At 39.8% G+C, this 24191-nt stretch overlaps 1 protein-coding gene across 1 annotated transcript in view; it reads left to right on the forward strand.

Annotated features, from left to right (window-relative positions):
* The window catches only part of adamts6 (ADAM metallopeptidase with thrombospondin type 1 motif, 6), a 59881-nt gene extending 36080 nt beyond the window's left edge, over nt 1–23801 (forward strand). The window contains exons 13-25 of the mRNA XM_077586132.1: nt 2270–2415; nt 3679–3742; nt 5915–6017; nt 9691–9824; nt 9940–10063; nt 11017–11097; nt 14048–14211; nt 14295–14433; nt 14676–14805; nt 15815–16019; nt 17226–17402; nt 18602–18758; nt 21174–23801. Coding sequence (XP_077442258.1) covers nt 2270–2415; nt 3679–3742; nt 5915–6017; nt 9691–9824; nt 9940–10063; nt 11017–11097; nt 14048–14211; nt 14295–14433; nt 14676–14805; nt 15815–16019; nt 17226–17402; nt 18602–18758; nt 21174–21283 — 1734 coding nt within the window. The 3' untranslated portion in view covers nt 21284–23801. The remainder of the gene's footprint in view (nt 1–2269; nt 2416–3678; nt 3743–5914; nt 6018–9690; nt 9825–9939; nt 10064–11016; nt 11098–14047; nt 14212–14294; nt 14434–14675; nt 14806–15814; nt 16020–17225; nt 17403–18601; nt 18759–21173) is intronic.
* Nucleotides 23802–24191: the final 390 nt, after the last annotated feature.

Consider the following 24191-nt stretch of genomic DNA (forward strand, 5'->3'; position numbering starts at 1 on the left):
TGTTTCTAAATAGATTATACTTGCTTAGAAGGAGTTGAATCTGTACTTCTACTTTTTACCGGTCTGTATATATAGATATTTTTTTCCCTCCAAAAGTACTTTTACTTAAGTACAGACACTGAGTTCTTTTGCTCACCTTGAAGCTCACACTCACGCTCGGGGCTCTTAACCCACTGACACAGTTGGTGAAACAAAAGGCCTGCCTCTGATCCACTCGGATCTCCCAACAGGCTTAGCGAACAGCTTAGCACCCTCCCGCGGCGCCAGGTCGTCCCAGAAGACGCAAGAAAATTGAAGAAGTATTCCTCATTAGATAAAAAAAAAAAAGACTGGCCACGTGGGGCTTCTGCACACGCCACACCCAGAAGACTGGGAAGTAGGACGCATCCCATTTTAAGCTTGCGAAGAAAGTTTCAGGTCAGGTGTAAACAAAAGACATGATGGCCGGGATAAGTGATATAGGTTACATTATGTAAGAGAGCTTTTTCCGAAATGGGTTATTTGATAAAACGAGTCATTTCAATCATGTATGTTCTATTTTTGTAGTCGTATTAAATGTCCACCCTGTCATTACAGAGTGATGCAACCCCTACAAGAAAACCTCTGTTGTTTTCAGGGACATCACTAACAGCATTTTATGTGTCCTCAACGGGGGCAAAATAGGACAAGCTAGTAGCAGAATGAATTTCTTTTTTTTTTCTTCTTTTTTTGTTGTTGAAAGTTGTCAAACTTGTCCACTCTGTCATAGTGGAATATCAATTGATCAAAAAAACTTTTTAGAAGAACAAAATATATTTGTTAAACCATACAGTGAGCTTGCTAACCGAAACATATTTGAAAAGTTGAAAGTCCATCCCGTGCTGATTAAATGCTAATATTAGCTAAAAATGTCCACCCTGTCAGCAAGCTTGTATTATTTTACCTGTTAACGAACATCGTCTTCAGACTGTTAATTTATGAAAAAATCTAAATAAAGGAGCTCTGATATGATTTGATATAAGATAATTTCACCTCATAATGACAATGGCTTTAAACATTTATTCCACATAAAAATAAAACTGAGAAAACATGTCCTCAAAAAACAGTGTTTGAAACGTGTACTACTGTGTCTAATGTGCAAATACCACTTAATAATATTATTCTTAGTTGAAAAAAAAATACAGTATTGACACAATTAAATACAATCTAAGGAATAAAACAAATAAAATAAAATAAAAATTGTAATCACATTTCTGCTTCAATTCAGTGGCCATTGGGCTGCTCCTTTTGCTGTGCATACCTTGGTCACCAGGGGGCAGTACAATACTGCCATACAAGTATACATGAAGTTGGCATCACAATTTCTCCGTAAGCCGCAGTAATATTAGTTGTTCTTCACTGAAGATAAAGAATATGTGCCTGTGAATATTGTTATATTGTCTGCTAACGTTTTACTCCATCGTTCATGTTCAAATATCCATTGTCAACAATGCTATTCCATTATCCGGTCTGTGGTGTTTTGCATTGTCTGTTAGCATTAAGCTAAACGGACTGTGGTAAGAGCATGTGGGTTTAAATACACTGCAAGTAATTCTCCCAGTTTTATGTTTAGCTTGACAGTAAACTTCAACTGGGAGAGGCATTAAACAGCTTGAAGCCTTTTTTTTTTGATGAATTGTTCACCGTCTGCCGAAGTGCTTCTCGTTGTAAAGTGAGTTGAGTTCACCGCCACCGTACAGCTCTCGCGTCGCCAACTTTTACTCGCAAATCATCCGTGCGACGGCTCCTATCCCGAAAAAACACGCAAGTCGTCTCACTCGTATCACGGGGCGCCTCTCTCTTCGGGATTCGCACTGCTTTCATCCTGACCCACAAAACTTTCGGCTTACTCAGCGAATTCCGGGAAAGACACGCAAAGGCAGAAATAATTTCCCCTGTGACAAACACGTAGCGCAAAAAAAAAAAAGCACATAAAAAAAACGCACACAAACGATAAAAGCCCTACAAGGACGACTGCAAAAGTGGACTAACGCGTAAATGAAATTATGGGCTGAGTAATGGCGCGATTGGGAGTTAGCGTGTGTTTAAAAGGGCTTGAAAGAAAGATGGCGCACGTGTTGCTTGGGGGAAAAAAAAGTCATCAGTCAAGGGCTGTATAGTCTACATTTCACGCCGAAGCTAATTTACAGCCTGGACGGGACGCTTGGAAAACAGTAAAACTGACACTTGTGTTGTCCCGGCTCGTAATAAGTTGCTGCTCGCTCATTGTACTCTCCCCCGCTTCTCGCAGTGGTGCTACCAGGGCGAGTGCGTGTCGTTCGGGACCTGGCCGCAGAGCGAGGACGGAGGCTGGGGTCCCTGGTCCATGTGGGGGGAGTGCAGCCGGACGTGCGGCGGCGGCGTCTCCTTGTCCGTGAGGCACTGTGACAGCCCAGCGTAAGTAGGCAAAGTAAGCCACAGCGAGCGAAACACACACACATCCGGGGAGGGGGGGGGGGCCTGCCTACACGTGTGTGTGTAGCCGGACCCGCTGAACAAGACTGGAGACGATCATATGCGTATGCATCGTTTTCAGATGCGGCAGGAAGTCGTCATAAGCGGCGCAGAGTTAACGGCCAATCAAAACACACGTGGGGTACCAAGCCTAAATGTACGACGGCGTATTAGGGCCACGTAAAAAAAAATAATTTGGGAGGGCGGGGGCAATATTCCCAGAAAAAACTTGCCACTTCATAAAGTCGGAAATTTGCGACTTTATTTGCGTAAAATCTTTATATATATAAAATAAAAATATTTTTAGAATCGTTTAAATTAAATTACACTTTTAATTTTAAAAAAATTGCTCTAAACGATTACTCCGTTATTAACTCTTTGACCGCCAGACGTTTTCAGAAAAAGGGATGCCGTGGGTGCCAGCCGATTTTAAGCATTTTGACTGATCTTTCAAGGTCCATAGAAAATTATGTATTTGGACTATGGAAACACACATGCTACCAAAAAAAGATTGGACTCTCATCTTTCATCAGAAAAAAAAAGTTTGTTTCTACCTTATTCCGTTTTTCAGTAATCCACAATAGAAAATGGTTAGTTTCACCTCTGTTTTGAAACAAACGTCTTTTAACGTCTTTGGCACTCCTCCATAGGATTTTACTAAACGTTATTTAACGTTTTTGGCAGTCAAAGAGTTCAAATAGTTTTCTATTATTTTGATAATTGATTACTTGGCGATTAATTAATCACACCAGAAAAAAAATAGTACAGTAAAGTATCACCCTAGGGGTGTGTAAACTTATGCGCTCACGGTATGGTGAGAAAAAGGCGTTATTGCCAATAAAATCCAAAATACTCCGGCAATTGTTTCGATATTTTCAGAGGTTGTAGTTGACACGAGTAGCGACGGGAATGTGAATTTTGGTGACGGTTCGTAGCATTTGTGGCTCATTAAGAGACGTTTAGCTTTTGCACATTTGCAGTCGCGCTCATAAGTTTACATACCCCAAACGTATGCAAACTATCGGAGCGCAACTAACTGTATGTTCTTCTTTTCTGACTTTTGCCGTTGGCGGAATGCGATTTTGGCGGCGTGCGAGGATCCGCCAAAACTGGCGCAGTTGCAGCTCTGTTAAAGCGTTTGATGAGGCTGTTGCCGTGGCGACAGATGATGTCACCTCTCACTCAAGTGTCCCGTGTCCCACTCAGGCCTTCCGGAGGAGGGAAGTACTGCCTCGGGGAGAGGAAGCGCTACAGGTCCTGTAACACTGCCGTGAGTTTCTTTCTCCTTTTTCTTCTCTTTCTTCTTGTGCAACCTGAAGCCCGCGGGAGGCTTTGCTACGCTTTCTGGGCAAGGTCTTTCCAAGGTCAGCGCTCAGCTTCCTGATTTCCTGTCTCGGTGGAAGTCCGGCGAGACGGTGATTTAAAAAAAAACAAAACAAAAAAAAAACGGCGGTGATTCAGTATTCCCGCGCGGGATCTTTCCCGACCGACACATTGCTCATGACACTTCCTTGGAGCGCACGTGGACGAAAGCTTCGCACTTTACGGCGTAAAAAGCAACAGGCCGAGGGGCTTGGAGCAATGCTTTGGATAAATATTGAATGTGGCCGCGTGTCGACAACCCGACTCCCCCCCAACCCCACTGCTCAGCTATTTCCATATGCATGGCTCTTTAGTTTTTTTTTTTATTTCTTCAAGAATTAGAATCATCCATATTGGCCAAGTGTAAATCTAAATCCACTAGCTTAATGCTAACAAATAATGCAAAGTGGCATAGGCGGGGCTAATGGAAATGAGCTGATTGACTCAGTGACAGAGCCCCGGGGTGGACGGTCGGCCGCCGCTTTTAAAAATAACAGCTGAGGGAGGGCAAGCGTGACGCGGAAAACAAACAGCAGCGCAAAACCGCCGTTTTATCACGCGGACCACAAGCGCCAGATGGCCATGAAGCAAAAACAGACACGTTTCAGTCAGAAGGCTGCTTTTTAAAAATTATTTCTTGTTGTTGCATCTACTCAATTACATGTGTTTATTTACTAGAGGCACAACTACAGACATTTTGTAGAAGTCAAACAAGTCAGTTATCTGATCTCAACCCGGTAGTGTTTTTATTATATTTTATTAATTTTTTTTAACAAAACGCTGCCAAAAATTCCAGTTTTTTTTTTTTCCCTCAATGGCAGCTAATAGAGTAGGGTTACTAAAGCTTTTATGGTGGCCACAGGTAAATTTGTGGGGTGGAAATTTAGATAGATGAAGTGGATATAAAAAGTCTACACACCCCTGTAACCCACCCTTTTCGAATGCCAGGTTTTTGTACAACACAATCTAAGAGCGAGAGAGAGAGAGAGAGAAATCTATAACAAGCACAAAATCTTCAGGTTTATGTTAAAAAGCAAACGATATATCATGGAAAGCCAACTAGAACATCTGAACATTATTTGGCGTTCATCAGAGGATTTTTTCAATGGCGGCAAATGTGTGCTGACACCCCGCCCAACTACGAGTTTGAATGTGATCGGCTAATTCCAATTATAAGAGGGTGTGCACACTTGTGCAACCACATTCTTTTACCTCCCTCTGTGAAAGTTTTCAAATGATTTAATCTTCGTCTCATTTTTTTTTAAATCACAAAAAGCTGGCATTTGAGTATGGGTGTGTAGTTGTATTTTTTAATCATTGTAGATAGATAAAAATCTTTATTGATTGATTGATTGATATTGATTGTCTTTGGTGCAGGTACAATGAAAATGTTGAAGTAGGATAAGTCAAATATTAAAAACAATTTTATACAAGACTAAAATATCCAGTGGAAAAAAACAGCAAGGCACAGTTGATGAATTTGAGTCATGAATATTTACAAATGTAAAATAAAAACATAGTCGCAGACAGTATGGAATAATGTTTGTCAGTGAGTTCAGTCAGCGTGAAAGGGGCCACTCTTTAAACGTCAAGTCATGTTGGGTCGGCATGAGTTGCGGCAAATCCAGTTAGGTGTGTGTTCTCGGGTGAGGTTGCGTCAGGTTAAAGTGGCGTCGGATTATACATCAGGTTAAGTCGGGTCATGCGCGGTCAACTTTGTGTCAAAGAACAAATCAGTACATCATTCGTGCTATATGTTTATTTTTTCTGCGCATAAATGACAATATTTGTATTCGAAACGTGTGCTGACAAAACACAATGAGGATTAACTTTTAAAAAATGAATACAAACGAATGATACGGAATAGAATGTGTCCAAAAGAAAAATGGCATTTGTCTTTGTTTTTTTTTTTCTTTTTTTTTTTCTTTTTTCAGGAGAGCTCAGCATTGTTCATTCGATTTGACATCATCATTGCTCTCCTTTTTTTTAAAAAAAACAAATAAATTAAAAAAAATTAAAAAATGTTTTTTTTTTTATTATTATTATTATTATTATTTTTTTTTTTGTCTTTGTATGTCAGGCCTGTCCTTCAGCATCTCGTGATTTCCGGGAGAAGCAGTGCGGCGACTTTGACAGCATGCCTTTCCGGGGGAAGTACTACAACTGGAAGCCTTACACCGGCGGTGAGTTCACAAACATCAAGGAAAACCAAAATGCGATTAGCCGATCCAACCTGAATTTTAAAAGCTATCCTGAGAGATGATTTTTTTCGTGATGGATTTTGTCGTCCCAAGAGGAGGCTCTAGTCCTGATAGAAGATTCTGGTCCCCATAGATTTCAGTCCTAAGAAATAGTTCTTGTCCCAAGAGAAGGTTCTAGTTTTGAGAGAAGATTCTAGTCCCAAATATAAGGGTTTAGTCCTTAGAGAGAGGGGGGGGGGGGGCAGGTAGAGAGGGGGAGGGAGAGGGAGGGACGGGGAGAGAGGGAGAAGGAGAGAGAGAGGGGGGGTGAGGGGGAGAGAAAGAGGGAGGGGGGCAGGGGAGAAGAAAGAAAGAAAGAAAGAAAGAAAGAAAGAAAGAAAGAAAGAAAGAAAGAAAGAAAGAAAGAAAGAAAGAAAGAAAGAAAGAAAGAGAAAGCTGTTGTCCCAACTTTCAAGAGAAGATTCTGGTCCTGATACAAGGTTTTAGTCTAAGAGAAGGATTTAGTCCTGAGAAAAGGCTGTCGTCCCAAGAGAAGGTTCAAGTCCCGGGAGAAGATTCTTGTCCCAGTAGAAGATTTTAGTCCCAAGAAGAAAGTTCTTGTCCCAAAAGTATGTCCTCATCCAAAAAGATGGTTCTAGTCCCGGAAGAAGATTCTAGTCCCAACAGAGGGGTTCAGTCAGTTGTCGTCCCAAGAGAAGGTTCAAGTCCCGGGAGAAGATTCTTGTCCCAGTAGAAGATTTTAGTCCCAAGAAGAAAGTTCTTGTCCCAAAAGTATGTCCTCATCCAAAAGATGGTTCTAGTCCCGGAAGAAGATTCTAGTCCCAATAGAGGGGTTCAGTCAGTTGTCGTCCCAAGAGAAGGTTCAAGTCCCGGGAGAAGATTCTTGTCCCAGTAGAAGATTTTAGTCCCAAGAAGAAAGTTCTTGTCCCAAAAGTATGTCCTCATCCAAAAGATGGTCCTAGTCCCGGAAGAAGATTCTAGTCCCAACAGAGGGGTTCAGTCAGTTGTCGTTCCAAGAGAAGGTTCAAGTCCCGGGAGAAGATTCTTGTCCCAGTAGAAGATTTTAGTCCCAAGAAGAAAGTTCTTGTCCCAAAAGTATGTCCTCATCCAAAAGATGGTTCTAGTCCCGGAAGAAGATTCTAGTCCCAATAGAGGGGTTCAGTCAGTTGTCGTCCCAAGAGAAGGTTCAAGTCCCGGGAGAAGATTCTTGTCCCAGTAGAAGATTTTAGTCCCAAGAGAAAGTTCTTGTCCCAAAAGTATGTCCTCATCCAAAAGATGGTTCTAGTCCCGGAAGAAGATTCTAGTCCCAACAGAGGGGTTCAGTCAGTTGTCGTCCCAAGAGAAGGTTCAAGTCCCGGGAGAAGATTCTTGTCCCAGTAGAAGATTTTAGTCCCAAGAAGAAAGTTCTTGTCCCAAAAGTATGTCCTCATCCAAAAGATGGTCCTAGTCCCGGAAGAAGATTCTAGTCCCAACAGAGGGGTTCAGTCAGTTGTCGTCCCAAGAGAAGGTTCAAGTCCCGGGAGAAGATTCTTGTCCCAGTAGAAGATTTTAGTCCCAAGAAGAAAGTTCTTGTCCCAAAAGTATGTCCTCATCCAAAAGATGGTTCTAGTCCCGGACGAAGATTCTAGTCCCAACAGAGGGGTTCAGTCAGTTGTCGTCCCAAGAGAAGGTTCAAGTCCCGGAAGAACATTCTAGACCCAACAGAGGGGTTCAGTCAGTTGTCGTCCCAAGAGAAGGTTCAAGTCCCGGAAGAAGATTCTAGTCCCAACAGAGGGGTTCAGTCAGTTGTCGTCCCAAGAGAAGGTTCAAGTCCCGGGAGAAGATTCTTGTCCCAGTAGAAGATTTTAGTCCCAAGAAGAAAGTTCTTGTCCCAAAAGTATGTCCTCGCCCAAAAGATGGTTCTAGTCCCGGAAGAAGATTCTAGTCCCAACAGAGGGGTTCAGTCAGTTGTCGTCCCAAGAGAAGGTTCAAGTCCCGGGAGAAGATTCTTGTCCCAGTAGAAGATTTTAGTCCCAAGAAGAAAGTTCTTGTCCCAAAAGTATGTCTTCATCCAAAAGATGGTTCTAGTCCCGGAAGAAGATTCTAGTCCCAACAGAAGGGTTCAGTGAGTTGTCGTCCCGGGAGAAGATTCTTGTCCCAGTAGAAGATTTTAGTCCCAAGATGAAAGTTCTTGTCCCAAAAGTATGTCCTCATCCAAAAGATGGTTCTAGTCCCGGAAGAAGATTCTAGTCCCAACAGAGGGGTTCAGTCAGTTGTCGTCCCAAGAGAAGGTTCAAGTCCCGGGAGAAGATTCTTGTCCCAGTAGAAGATTTTAGTCCCAAGAAGAAAGTTCTTGTCCCAAAAGTATGTCCTCATCCAAAAAGATGGTTCTAGTCCCGGAAGAAGATTCTAGACCCAACAGAGGGGTTCAGTCAGTTGTCGTCCCAAGAGAAGGTTCAAGTCCCGGGAGAAGATTCTTGTCCCAGTACAAGATTTTAGTCCCAAGAAGAAAGTTCTTGTCCCAAAAGTATGTCCTCATCCAAAAGGATGGTTCTAGTCCCGGAAGAAGATTCTAGCCCCAACAGAGGGGTTCAGTCAGTTGTCGTCCCAAGAGAAGGTTCAAGTCCCGGGAGAAGATTCTTGTCCCAGTAGAAGATTTTAGTCCCAAGAAGAAAGTTCTTGTCCCAAAAGTATGTCCTCATCCAAAAGATGGTTCTAGTCCCGGAAGAAGATTCTAGTCCCAACAGAGGGGTTCAGTCAGTTGTCGTCCCAAGAGAAGGTTCAAGTCCCGGAAGAAGATTCTAGACCCAACAGAGGGGTTCAGTCAGTTGTCGTCCCAAGAGAAGGTTCAAGTCCCGGGAGAAGATTCTTGTCCCAGTAGAAGATTTTAGTCCCAAGAGAAAGTTCTTGTCCCAAAAGTATGTACTCATCCAAAAGATGGTTCTAGTCCCGGAAGAAGATTCTAGTCCCAAAAGAGGGGTTCAGTCAGTTGTCGTCCCAAGAGAAGGTTCTGGGGGAAGGGTTTAGTCCCTATAGAAGACTTTAGTTTTAGAGAAAGGCTTCTCATCCCTAGAGAAGGTTCTAGTTCTAGTCCCATTAAAAGCTTTTAGTCTTGAAAGAAGATATTTGCCCCAAGAGAAGGGTTCAGTCCCACCTGAAGGTTTTAGTTATGAGAGAAAGTGCAAGTCCAGTATGGACGTTCTTGTCCCAAGAGAAGGTTCTAGTTTTGAGAAAACACTAAGAGAAGTTTCTTGTCGCAGGAGACAAATTTCATCCTTAGCTCTTTGACTGCCAAAAACGTTAAATAACGTTTAGTAAAATCCTATGGAGGAGTGCCAAAGACGTTAAAAGACGTTTGCTTCAAAACAGAGGTGAAACTAACCATTTTCTATTGTGGATTACTGAAAAACGGAATAAGGTAGAAACAAACTTTTTTTTTCTGATGAAAGATGAGAGTCCAATCTTTTTTTGGTAGTATGTGTGTTTCCATAGTCCAAATACATAATTTTCTATGGACCTTGAAAGATCAGTCAAAATGCTTAAAATCGGCTGGCACCCACGGCATCCCGTTTCTGAAAACGTCTGGCAGTCAAAGAGTTAAAGAACGTTCTTGTTATTTGCAACATGTGCGCATGAAAATCGCACCTTCCACAAATCAAGTTGGCGTGTCTCACAGGCGGCGTCAAGCCGTGCGCCCTCAACTGCCTGGCGGAGGGATACAACTTCTACACCGAGCGCTCTCCGGCCGTCATCGATGGCACGCGATGCCAGGCCGACTCCTTGGACATTTGCATCAACGGCGAGTGTAAGGTGAGCCAGCTCGCTTCGTCACTTCGCCTTGCGTTCCTTTTCCGATTACGCGAGCCGGCAGCGAGTGGCGCCGTGGCATTCATTTACACGGAATAAATGCGTTGTTGCGTTCCAGCACGTGGGCTGCGACAACGTGCTGGCGTCGGACGCCAAGGAGGATCGATGTCGAGTGTGCGGAGGCGACGGCAGCACCTGCGAGGCCACCGAGGGACTCTTTAACGACTCTCTGCCGCGAGGAGGTGAAACACTTTTAACTCTTTGACTGCCAGACGTTTTCAGAAAAAGGGATGCCGTGGGTGCCAGCCGATTTTTAGCATTTTGACTGATCTTTCAAGGTCCATAGAAAATGATGTGTTTGGACTATGGAAACACACATACTACCAAATGAAAGATTGGACTCTCATCTTTCATCAGAAAAAAAAGTTTGTTTCTACCTTATTCCGTTTTTCAGTAATCAACAATAGAAAATGGTTAGTTTCACCTCTGTTTTGAAAAAAACGTCTTTTAACGTCTTTGGCACTCCTCCATAGGATTTTACTAAACGTTATTTAACGTTTTTGGCAGTCAAAGAGTTAAAAACAATAAACATATATATATATATATATTATTATTTTTTTTAATTCAGCCCTGGAAATTTGGTAGACATTTTCTGTAATGCATAGACAATTTCCGAAGAAACTAGGTCTGGAATTGAGCAGTAAGTCTACCATTTTGTTTCAAAGCTGCCATTTTAGGGTCATTTTTTGTGTTTTCCTACGCTAAAAAACATTAACGATACATCAACATAGATTGGCTGTAACACAGCCCGGTTAAGTATGAACAAAATATGTGCATACGTGCAAAATGCACGCTTTTAAAGGGATACTTGACTCATTGAGCCATTTCAGCAGAATTTCAGAATTAATGTGATAACTTCAATTTCCGTAACTTTATGTGCGTAGTGTGTGTGACGCAATGAGATTACACCGCACCGCATTGCGTCCGTCATAGCCGACGGTCGCGGCGCGATCCGTAGCGAGAAACATCTTTGTCCTATTATGGTGGGCCCCAGTGTGTAGCGTCTAAAAATACTTGTGTCGCGTCCTCGCGCTTTTTGTCCTTTTTTGGACCATTTGGCCCATCATTTGGACTCTATACATCCGCTCGTAAAAAAAAAAAAGAACACGTTGTCGCACTGTGCCTTCACTTGCAGGCTACATGGAGGTGGTCCATATTCCCAAAGGTTCCGTTCACGTCGAGATCCGAGAGGTCACCATATCCAAGAACTACATCGGTAAGTTATCATGGCCATTGAGGGCCATCTGGGATCCTTTTGTACAATATGGAGAGTAAAAGTTTTTTTTCTTTTCTTTTTTTTTCTTCTTTGGGACGGTGGGGGCAACGGAATATGGAGGAGAAAAATTGCCAACATTTCAAAGAAATAAATAAATAAAAGTGAAAATAAAAAGGGATATAAAAAATATAAGAAAAAAATTAAATACTTTTTTTTTATATAAATGGAAAAATATATATATTATGTTTCATATATATATATATATATATTTTACATATTTTATATATTTTAACGGAATATGGAGGACCAAAACTGCCAAAATTACAAATAAATAAATGACTAAATAAGTGAAAATAAAAACTGATATAAAGAATATAAATCAAAACTTAAATACAAAAAAAAATTACATAAATGGAAATAAAAACAACAAAATAAATATATAATTCTATTTATAAATGTATTTTTGTATCTAGTTCAACATTTATTTTCATAGTTAATTTAATGTTTTTAATCTTGTTTTTTATTTTTGTATTTATTTTTGCTTGTATTTATTTATTTATTTATTTATGTGTGTATGTATATAGTTTTATTTGTATTTTTGAATTCTATTTTTTATAGCAGTTTTTTATTCATTTATATAGTCATTTATGTTTTAATTTTGGCAGTTTTGGTCCTCCGTAACGGAAGGCCAAGCGAGGTTGAGGTAGAGCACCGTCAGTCCCCGTCTGGAACCTGCCATGGAAAAGCGCCTTATGGCTTAATTATCTACCCCGCAAACCAAATTTAGATGATAGTTCATGCGGTTCGAACTCATAGTGGTCCTCGAAAGAGACCACATTCATGTAGTTCCTGGAACGACAACATTCCAATTTAATGTTAGCAGTACCAAGACCTGAATTTTTCCTAGAATTTCCGCTAGGCACATTTCAGCAGCAGGATTTAACCCTGAACTAGCACATTTGTGTGTTTTACTACAGGAGCTGTTCTGGGGTAATTTAGCCATAGTTCCTGGAAATGAAACTTCTGATGAGATGTTCCCAGTGCCAAGACCTGCAATTTCCCTGGAGCTTCCCCTGAAAATGTAGCTTAATAGCACATTTTGACAGAAGGAACGTTACCAGAGATGATCTTACGCAGTACTCGCAGCGCATCCTGGCGCCTTTTGCGCTTTTGGAACACGTCATGACAAATCTGTGACGGGCTTGAAAATATTTGAAACAATTGTACACACAACAGCGCTCACAATCAGTGCCAGATGTGCGGCTCCGTCCCCAGTCGTAAACACGTGACGCCGGGATGCGTTCGCGTGCGTTTGGAGGAGAGCGGCGTTTGTTTTGACAACCGCCAAAACCGGGGCGCCGTTCGGCAGATTAGCGGCGGCTTTCACCTGAAAGTCTTTTCCCGCGTGTGCGTGAGGACAGAGACTTGTCAGGCGGGGGGGGGGGGATGAAGACGAACGAGGCCGATGAGGTCACACCCGCTGATTGTCTCCACCTGTGGCCTCCTCGGCTACCGTGCACATCTGCTTCTTGTTCTCGGGTCTCTCCGAAATGGCTCGGTTTGGTCGTCGTGATCATCTTGCGGCAAATAAATGGACATTTAAAGGACTTTCCCATACTCAAATACTAGGGCTGGCGTTTGATTTTGATTCACAAGAGTTGAGTTTGATTCCATTTCGCACTCGCAGCCATTTTCACTGAAGCAACCCCCTTCGCTCATATATATAAAAAAAAACATATAAATACGTCTTTGGGACACTTAAATCATTTAAAATAGAACTTAGTTATACATTTTTGGCCAAGACATTAAAAAACTTCTAAGACATTAAATCCCAAAGTAAATTTTAACACTTGTTATAATCACTTAAGTGTTACACAAAATCAGCAAAGATGAGATCACATTTAAAGGACTTTCCCATACTCAAATACTAGGGCTGGCGTTTGATTTTGATTCACAAGAGTTCAGTTTGATTCGATTTCGCACTCGGAGCCATTTTCACCGAAGCAACCCCCTTCGCTCATATAAAAAAACATATAAATACGTCTTTGGGACACTTAAATCATTTAAAATAGAACTTAGTTATACATTTTGGGCCAAGACATTAAAAAACTTCTAAGATATTAAATTCCAAAGTAAATTTTAACACTTGTTATAATCACTTAAGTGTTACACAAAATCAGCAAAGATGAGATCACATTTAAAGGACTTTCCCATACTCAAATACCAGGGCTGGCGTTTGATTTTGATTCACAAGAGTTCAGTTTGATTCGATTTCGCACTCGCAGCCATTTTCACTGAAGCAACCCCCTTCGCTCATATAAAAAAAACATATAAATACGTCTTTGGGACACTTAAATCATTTAAAATAGAACTTAGTTATACATTTTTGGCCAAGACATTAAAAAACTTCTAAGACATTAAATTCCAAAGTAAATTTTAACACTTGTTATAATCACTTAAGTGTTACACAAAATCAGCAAAGATGAGATCAAAAATATTTTCATAATTCTAATTCAATTATTGTAAATAGAAATTAAAACGATTCTGAATTGTCTAAAAGTGGAATAAGTCAAGTCTTTCATAAATGTAAAAAAAAACAAAAAACTTTTCAATTCACGTGAACCAAGTTCAAGAAAACAAAAAAAAATTGGCCTTTAAATTCTATTTTCTTAAGAATTTATGGGGAAAAGAGAAATTAAAAATAATCCATTCATGGTTTTATGACTCGATATCGAGCTTGAAAAAGAAAATCGATTCAATATCAATTATTCGATTAAAACATTTTTTTTTTTTAAACCCAGCCCTATCAAATACTACAGAGGTCAGAGAGCACCAATGATTGGCTGTCTTGGGTTTAAAAAAAATCCGGTTGCACTCAGCAACATGATTGCAATTTGCTAGACCCTTAAAACAGGGTGTGTGAGAGCTTTTTCATCTTCACTCTTCCCAGCGTTGAAATCCGAAGGGGACGACTACTACATCAATGGCGCGTGGACCATCGACTGGCCAAGGAAGTTCGACATCGCCGGTACCGCCTTCCACTACAAGAGGCCCACCGACGAACCCGAGTCTTTGGAGGCCCTCGGGGCAACCACAGAGAACCTGGTTGTCATGGTAACGCTCACGCCAATCAGTTGAGCGACTATATCGCTTTGCGGGAATCCCAAAGTAGCAATTTCTCCCCTTGCCCGTCTCAGATCCTCCTCCAGGAACAGAACCAGGGCATCCGTTACAAGTTCAACGTGCCCATCCAGCGCACAGGAAGTGGCGACAACGAGGTGGGCTTCTCCTGGTACCACCTGCCCTGGTCCGAGTGCTCGGCGACGTGCGCCGGAGGTATGGCACAGTTCCCGTTTTCAAGCTGCAGGAGCATAAGTCATGCTTTGTAATACTATAAGAGTAAATATGGGATAACTTATATACATTTATTCTAACAGGTTTTAAATCTAGGTTCTAAACTAGCGTTAGGGTTTTAAACTTGTGTTACGGTTTCAAATTAGGATTTGTATTTTTTAGGGTTAGGGTTCTATACGTTTCTATAAGCGCTTATCTTGTGATCCGTCTCCCGCCGTCGGCAGGCTCCCAGAAGCAGGAGGTGGTGTGCAAGCGGCTGGACGACAACTCGGTGGTCCAGAACAGCTACTGCGACGCGGACGGCAAGCCCCCGGACAACCAGCGGGACTGCAACAGCGAGCCGTGCCCTCCGGAGTACGTCAAAACGGACCCGAAAAACTCACCAAATTTATTATAATACAATAAGTGAATTAGTCGTATCATTTCGTCAAAGCAAAGTCCACTAGTTTTATGCTAACGTGATGCAAAACACCATAGATGGGCTGACACAAGTTAGCATAGATGCTACAATAATTCTAAACCTTTCGAAAAACAAACAGCAAAGAACAAAGGAGAACTTAACATTTTATATTTCAACACCAAAACAATTTGTCCAAAACTAACTAGCTTAATGCTAACATACAATGCAAAACAGGCTAACCTATTAGCATAGATTTAGCGCTAATTATAAACACGATACAAACAGAACATCAAACTGACCTCAAATCAACTCCGAACCTTCCATAAAAGTGAAATCGGTTGGCTTTTGCTCTTAAAAAAAAAAAGTGTTTGGAGGAAAATAATAAAAGCAAGCAGATTTACAACTTTCCGCGCTCACCCGCGCCAATAATAAGAAGCCCGGAGAGCGACCACCTGCGTTTGATGCTTTTGGCATCGGCGTGTGCGCAGGTGCGAGGCGACACGGCGGCCAAGTGGTGTGAAGCATGACGCCGACAGACTTTTTTTTTTTTTTTTTTTTTTTTTTTTTTTTACTTACGAGTGTTCGTGTCGCTCATCTGGATCTGCTCCTCGGCGCACACGCGCCTCTTTTACTAGTGCAGATGTTTGAAGGTGGTAATTGCACGTGGATGATGATGTCATACATTCGCACGGGCAAGTTATGCAGTTTGCAGTGTAGTGGGTTTTTTTTCCAGTAAAAAAAAATGCAACTAGTAGAAATGGTCAAGCAAAAGGAAGAATACAAAACACTGGCGACTTAATGGATAGTTGGCTCGTTGAATTCTTTTTTTCTGGGTCATTTCCACCTTTTTCTATGTTTCTTTCTGCATTATTTTCTTCTACTTTATTTGTTCCGTAATGTCAAAGGCCCTTGTAGACAAAACGGGCCTCAACGTTGAGTTTTTGCATTGCTGCGCTCTCCCAGGTGGTTCATCGGCGACTGGTCCGAATGCGGCAAGACGTGCGACGGGGGCGTCCGGACCAGGACGGTGCTGTGCATCAGGAAGATCGGGCCGGCTGAAGAGGAGACCCTGGAAGACACCCACTGTCTCACCCACAGACCCATCGAGCAAGAGGCCTGCAACAACCAGTCCTGCCCGCCCAAGTGGGTCACTTTGGACTGGTCGGAGGTAAACCAACTAGCGTAGCGTAGCTGACATCCTGAAAAATCGGTTTACATTTTTAATTGCCATTCGCAATAATGAAATGAAATAGTGGGTTATTATTTTATTCGCTTTTAAATCTGACACAAAACAATGCATGCATTTTTGTCTTTTTAGGCTCTGAAAACAGAAAATAACCGAAAACAAAAAAAAGTGTATTTATTTATTTATTTTTCTGTATTTATATATATATATATATATATACATATATATATATTTTTTTAAATTTATTTTAATTATTTTTCCTGTATTTATTAATATATATATATATATATATATATATATATATATATATATATATTATTTTATTCGCTTTTAAATCTGACACAAAACAATGCATGCATTTTTGTCTTTTTAGGCTCTGAAAACAGAAAATAACCGAAAACAAAAAAAAGTGTATTTATTTATTTATTTTTCTGTATTTATATATATATATATATATATATATATATATATATATATATATATATTTTTTTAATTTATTTTAATTATTTTTCCTGTATTTATTAATATATATATATATATATATATATATATATATATTATTTTATTCGCTTTTAAATCTGACACAAAACAATGCATGCATTTTTGTCTTTTTAGGCTCTGAAAACAGAAAATAACCGAAAACAAAAAAAAGTGTATTTATTTATTTATTTTTCTGTATTTATATATATATATATATATATATTTTTTTTAATTTATTTTAATTATTTTTCCTGTATTTATTAATATATATATATATATATATATATTTTTTTTTTTTCTGTATTTATATATACATTTTTTCTTCTTCTGTATTTATATATATATACAGAAAAATAAATTTAAGATGCAAAATAAAGTGGAAAGAGCAACAGGAAATTGTAGATAAATAACATAAAAATAACAAATAACACAAGGGAAAAAAACTTAAAATAAATAAATATATATGAATAAGTAATAATGCTGAGGAAAAAAAGAGTGAAGAATAATACAGGAAAACAACATAAAAAGAATGTGAAAAAAGTTACATGAAAAAAATAGTACAGGAAAAAAAAACAAGCAAATATACTGAAAAATAATGTAGGAAAAACATGTTAAAGTTTAAATAAGTTTAAATAACAAAAACAAGTAAAAAAAAAAAAAAATGCAGGAAAAACAATTACAAAGAACGCCACATTTTTGTGCTTATAGTGTACACCCAAATGCGGGCCCGGCTTCAAGCATCGCATAGCCTTGTGCAAGAGCAGCGACCTGACCAAAACCTTCCCGCCCGCCCACTGTCCGAGCCACAACAAGCCGCCGGTTCGAATCCGCTGCAGCCTCGGCCGCTGTCCTCCTCCGCGCTGGATCCCCGGCGAATGGGGGCAGGTACGTTTCAGCCCATGAGTGTGTGTGTGTGTGTGTGTGTGTGTGTGTGTGTGTCTGTGAGTCTGTAATATCCCCCCAAGGCTGTTTAAAGTCAGAAGCCTCCCTGATGCTTCCAGGAAAATGCTTAAGAAGATAGCATTCCCCACCATGACGCAACACACACACACACACACCCCAAAAAATTGTTGTTTGATTACCTCTGTCAAGCAGGCTAAAAACTAGTTGGTTATTTAGGAGGGTTACATCCAAACTTCTATCGAGGGACTTAATCAGTGCTTCCTGACTTTTATTTAGCCGAGGCACAAATTGTACTTGAGAAAAATGTCACAAAAGTGGATACACATGTTGTGTTCCTTCTGTCCACTTCCATTCCCAAAAGAGGAACTTTGTTGAATAATGTGCATTACAGGATTGGAGTAAAACTTGTAAAACACGATTTGAAACGTGTTATGCGACCCACAAAAAAAAGGTCACGAAAACACGGCTAAAATAAGCACACGAAGGAGGCCGTTTTGATTTGAAGTGGCCATTTTAGGCTCATTTTGGTCATTTTTCCAAAAAACTGTTTGTCTTTGTAATGCTCATTACTGCCACCTACAGCACTGGGGTGGAACATGTCATGATTTCTTTATTTTTCTATCAAATGTTTACGACTAACAAAAAACGTTTCAAGAAGCTAAACCCAAAATGATGCAGGAAGTCTGCCGTTTTAGGCTCAATCCCAAAAGATGAATTTGTTCTAGTAATGCTCTTTTCTGCCACCTACTGGACATGATGATTTTTCTTTCCAAAACACGTCCAGACATAAATGTTAAAGACTTGATGGATGTCTGGTTTGGTCCTTTAAATCGATGTTTACTTTTGCTGATGGCGATTTTGGTATCGCAAATCCATTTTCTTTAAAGTTCAGAGGTCACCAGTCAGACAAGTCTTCGCCAACATCAAGGCACCTTTGGTAATTCAATCATTGGGCAGACCCCGCTGATAACCCCGGGGTGGTCCATCAAAGGGTGCCAAGAGGTTAAACCCTGGCGGAGCAACAGCTGGAGTCCGCTCAGCACTTTCTCTCACAGCGCGGCGCTAATTACATGCCTCAGAGGCTAGGAGGCGTAGTGATTGATAATTGTTTACAAAAAAATGAATTATATCACAATCAATGAGCCTAAAGTGGCAAAACGACATCCCCTTCACCGTTGCAGTGCTCGGCGCAGTGCGGCCTGGGTCAGCAGATGCGGACGGTGCAGTGCTTGTCCTACACGGGGCAGCCGTCCAGCGAGTGCGCCGACGCCCTCCGGCCCACCACCATGCAGCAGTGCGAGAGCAAGTGCGACGCCACGCCCGTCTCCAACGGTGACGGTGAGATGCCCGAGTCCAGCGTTTCGGGTTTGACGAGAAGAATTTTGTAATATTAGTGGAGACGCTTATTTGACCCTGAAATTGGTTTAACTAATGAAAATAAATTGAGCAACTGTAAATATTAAAACAAATTAAATTTTTTTTTTTAAATTTTTTTATCTTATGATAAAATCAATTTAGAAATGAGCAATAAGCTAACTTTTTGACATTTTTCAATTGCATAATTTGATTGATTTATTGTAAATATTAAATATAATAGATCTATAGAATTTTATTATGAATAATATGATTTTAAATGGACCATCAATTACTTCAGTAAAAAGAAAATTAATAGCTTGTAAAGTATTTTACACATATTGTTAATTGAGCCATTTTCCCTGATATTGATTATTCATTTCCATCCATCCATTTTCTTAACCGCTTGTCCTCACAAGGGTCGCGGGGGACGCTGGAGCCTTGATTATTCATTTCTATTATGTATTTATTTTAAATAAAAAACAATGTAAAAATTGTCTAGAAACAAATTTACATGTACAACTAAAAATCTATAATTAAATTCATTATAAAAAAAAAAAATCTGGAAAATATTGCGCCAAACCACCCCCATTTCTAAATTAATTTAGCTCGTAAAAAATAAATAAAATCCATATACTTACATTTAACATTTATTATATTCAAATGATAGTTTAAATAATAAATTGAGCATCAATCAATTACTTTATAATGATTTTTTATTTTATTGTTATTTTTTTTAGATCAAGTGTGACCCCTTATTTTTTTTTAATTAATTAATAAATGTATTTATTTTGCGGTATGACATGTTCGGTGGAGCTCGCGTGGAAAACGTGAGCAGCGTTTACAGGCCGGCTAATGGGATTAGCCGCGGGCTAATTGTCGCTTCGCGGACGGCAGTGAGGCAACGTCTGGTCTCATTGGGCCCGTCCCAGGCGGGGGCCCGAGCCTAATAAGGGAAGACACTCCGATCATGATAAGGCATTTACAGCCACGGTGCGCTTAGTGTGTGCGTGCGAGTCGTGGCAGCGAGCCCGGAGAGCCGAGCGGGCCAGAATCCTTCTCGGTCTTCGCCTCGTCGTCCAAGTAGAGCCGCTGTGTTCCCTGAGGGAGGTTTCGCCTCATAAGTATTACAATTACGTGTGAGTCACAGCGGCAGGCCGTCCTTCAGGCTATTTTTAGACCTCGACTTTTTCAGTCGGCTCAAGGGTGAATTTGTACGCTACCTTAGAGATGCAACAGGACCAGATGTAGCCTTTTGTTATCTCTTAACTCATTCACTGCCATAGACGGTTATAGACGTCAAAAAATTATTTTAACTATTTCTAGTTTAACATTTTTTTTCCGCACTTTTGTTAACAAAAGTATGAAAACCTAGATTTTTTTTGGTATTAGAACAGAACAAACAAGAAATTTGTGATTAATCGTGAGTTAACTAGTGAAGTCATGCGATTAATTGCTTTAAAAAAAATATATATCGCCCGACGCCCCTAATTTTAAATATTTTTTATTATTAAAAATTTAAAATATTTTTTTTATTTTTAAGAAAAGGTTATTAAAAATTTGGGGCATCAGGCGATTAAAATTTGTAATCATAATTAATCGCATGATTTCACTAGTTAAAACAATTAATCACACATTTTATATCTGTTCTAAATGTACAAAAAAATATAGGTTTTCATACTCTTGTTAACAAAAATGGAGAGAAAAAATGTTTAACTAATAAAAATAGTTAAAATTATTTTTTTACGTCTATAGCTGTCAATGGCAGTGAATGAGTTAAGTCCCTCTCTTGTAATAAAATAATATTTTTTTACATATTTATTTTTAGATAAATATTATTTTAAGGAATTAATGATTAAATAGAAAAATAATAAATATTCCAAAAAATGTCAGTTCAAATTTTAAGTTGCCAGAAAATGAGACGAAAGATAGATGAAAAAGTTTTAAACAAATACCTAAAAATGTCCAAAAAGGAAGAAGAAAAGTAGAAAATTACCAAAATTTCCATTAAATTGCCAAATATGTCAGAATTTAATAAAAAACGGCACCAACATTTTTTCAGAAAGTAACCATAAAATGTCCACAAAAACAGAAAAAAATCTAAAAAATTACCATAAAATGCCCACAAAATTGTAAAAAAAAATGTCAGCAAATTGATACCAAAAAAATTGTCATAAAATGTCCAAAAAAAGGAAGAAGCGAGGCCCATAATATCTCCATAAAATTTAAAACTTTTTGACAAAAAGGTAGAAAAGTCCCAAAAAAATTAAATAAATATCAACATTGTAACGTTATCTCTCATTGTACGTCATTGACATTTACTAAACACCGTTGTAACAAAACGAATTGTTCCCACCTCCCACCGCCATGTTCTGACCCGTTGTCGTCTCGTGTGCGCAGAATGCAAAGACGTCAACAAAGTGGCCTACTGCCCGCTGGTGCTCAAGTTCAAGTTCTGCAGTCGGGCCTACTTCCGCCAGATGTGCTGCAAGACATGCCAGGGCCACTGAGGCCCACGCCAGCCAGCGAAGGAGCGCCAACGTCGGCGACCAACGCCGCCGATAACGCCGCGACGCCCGAAATGGGAAGGCGACCTTTCACGGTTGGCCGCAGAGGCAAACCACTGCTCAGCCGCCACGCTGACACACACACACACAAAAAAAAAAAAAAAACGGTTCACTTCTGTGAAGTGGAGCTCGGAGGAGGATCGATTGGTGATGTTATTTTATTATAATAATAATTCCTGGTATCATTGTTGCGTCTTCCTCCGAGTTGCTGTTTGATCCAAAGTGCTGGACACGGAGCTGAAAGAGGACGGACGACGGGCGAGAGACGCGGTCGCCGGGCGGACTTCTGGCTCGGCTGCACTTTTTTTGTGTGTGTAAATAATTCAGCCGCCAAGGAGATACGACAGAGAGAAGCAAGCCCCGCCCCCGATCATCAGTGTACTGTGTATTTATTGTACAAGAGTCACAAAGTAGCCTACTGTCTTGGAAGGGAATACAATGTCATCGGATGGAAACCCTGACTTACTGTAACCCAACCTTTATTGAGCCAAGGCACATATTAGAAGAAAATCTCACAGCACGCCAGCAACCCCCCCCAAAAAAAGAGGGAATATTCCAAATTGGAAACTTTCCATGGGAATTTACAAGAAATTAAGGGCAATTTAATGAAAATGTGTCATACTCAAGCATAAACATTTTGTTTTGTCAAAAGCAGATATCCATACTAAATATGTAGCTCTCCTTGCCCACATGTGAGGGCATTACAGTACCTCAAATCATTCACTATCAGCTGTACTGAATGCAGTTCCCCATGTCAGCCATTTTAGATGCTCTCTGAATTCATGTCCCCCTCAAAGGGTGCCTTGCTTCCTAACATTCAGCCAGAAAATGTGCAACCAAAACTCGCGATAAACACTTAAGGATTGGCTTTTTCAAATATAATTTTTCAAAACTTTACCGCAAGGGTAAAATGAGACTTGCTACTTTTTTTTACGTTGTTTCAATAATGGTGATGGATTCACCCTGAATTAGCTTTTTGTTGGCAGGCCAGATAATATAGGAGCTTTTTATTTTGGACACCGCTCTTGTATCTGTATGCTATGTTAGCATAAACAACAGCTAGCCAACTCCATCCAGTGCTGCTAATGAATTGACATAAAAAAAAATATATATTTTTTTTATTTTGTCGGCTTGGACTTTTTGACCACTTACGGTATTGGATAGTCTAGTTATAAATTTAGGTCACATTATCTTGAAATTAAAGTTGCATTAAAGTTGTACAGGACCTGTGAAGAGAAGCAAATTAGCTATATTGTTAGCTCAAAAACCTTAAGCTAGGCATACATTTACAACAAGGTTACGCTAGGCTAGGCTCATGTTAACAAAATCTATAGCGAAAGCTAAGCTAGGTATCACTTTGGACAGTTCTAGCCTACTAACACTTTGTGCAATGTCAGGTTCATGTTAAAGCGAACAACAGCGAGAGCTAAGGTGGATATAATTTTGGTGCTAATACTAACTTGTGTCAAAGCTAGTATCATGTTAGCTTAGCTTGGCGCTCCATTCAAAACCGATGGGAATTTGAAAACATTCCCTTTGGCTTGTACGAGGCCTGTCCTCAAAATGATTCAGTAAAAAGTAAAAAAAAAAAAAAAAAGAAAAAAAGACAGCGGTAGCACTGAGCTAAAAAAAAAAAGTGTTGCAGCTCTAGACAGAGGCAAGTTAGCATTAGCAATGATAGCTTACAGATGCTGGAGTGGTGTCAAATTGATTTTTTTTGTTTACCCCTTAAAAACAGTCTTCAATTCCTCCAGCCAATGTGAACAAAAACACCCAAAGTCAATATGGTGCTTGTGGTGCTAATCATGGTATCTGCTGGTCGTGTTCTTGTCATGTTGTTTGTACCTCACACTGGGATTGTATTTGTTGTAGTATTGTATTGTTGTACAGCAAGAAAAGGAAAACAAAAGAAGAAAGAAAAACAGGACACTTTCATCCCGTCACCAGCAAGCCATTTACTGCTGGCTCAGGAAAGGAAAAACGTCATTTCTATTCATTTGTTGTTGTTGCTGCTGCTGCTACTATTTTTTGGTAGCCAACGTCAACGTCGTTCCTTGGAGGAGGCCGTCGAGAGAACAGGACAGCGGGGAGAGTGTTTGGATTCAAAGCGCTAGGACTTAAGGAGAGAGAGAGAGAAAAAAAAAAAGGTACTCTGTTGCTGTGAACTTTTTGAATGTCGCATTGCTTACACACTTAAAAGAGACAATGAAAAGCATCATGTGATGAGTTGTGTATATTTTATATTCAGTATTAATGTTGCTACACTGTTACTAATTTCTTTTTACCCCCCCTCCTCAAAATGTAAATTATATGCTAATTTATTGCATTGTCTCACGGGTACATTTATTTTCACTGCATGCAAAACTGACATTTTAGCATCTTGGGAAAAAGAAGAAGAAAAAAACGCAGATTTTTAAAAACAAAAAGTTAGATATAATAAAATGAGCTGATTTTAAAGAGACCACTGTGTGAGTATCTGTGGTGCTAAAATTCCAGACGGTAGGAAAACGCTAACTACTATTTAAATCTTTTATTGCAGTTTCACAAACTTTATTGAGCCAAGGCACATATTTGACATTAAAAATAAAAATAAAAAAAATCATGGAACACCACTAGACAAAAATGTCACAAAAAGGATATATTCTTCTTGCTTTCTGCCATCTCATGGAAAGTGAGTTTATGAATTTTATGCAGTCAAGCGGCATTCCGTGGCCCGGTGTGACGTATGAACCACTTAATGCGACAGCAACAATTGCTTTCAACGCAACGGGGCACAAGGAGGGAGTGTCGGGTGTTAAAGTTCACACCCCGGTTCGGACTTTCCACTGCTCTGATTCTACCTACCAGAGGT

Source organism: Vanacampus margaritifer, chromosome 14, assembly GCF_051991255.1.
Source record: "Vanacampus margaritifer isolate UIUO_Vmar chromosome 14, RoL_Vmar_1.0, whole genome shotgun sequence".
Taxonomy (NCBI): domain Eukaryota; kingdom Metazoa; phylum Chordata; class Actinopteri; order Syngnathiformes; family Syngnathidae; genus Vanacampus; species Vanacampus margaritifer.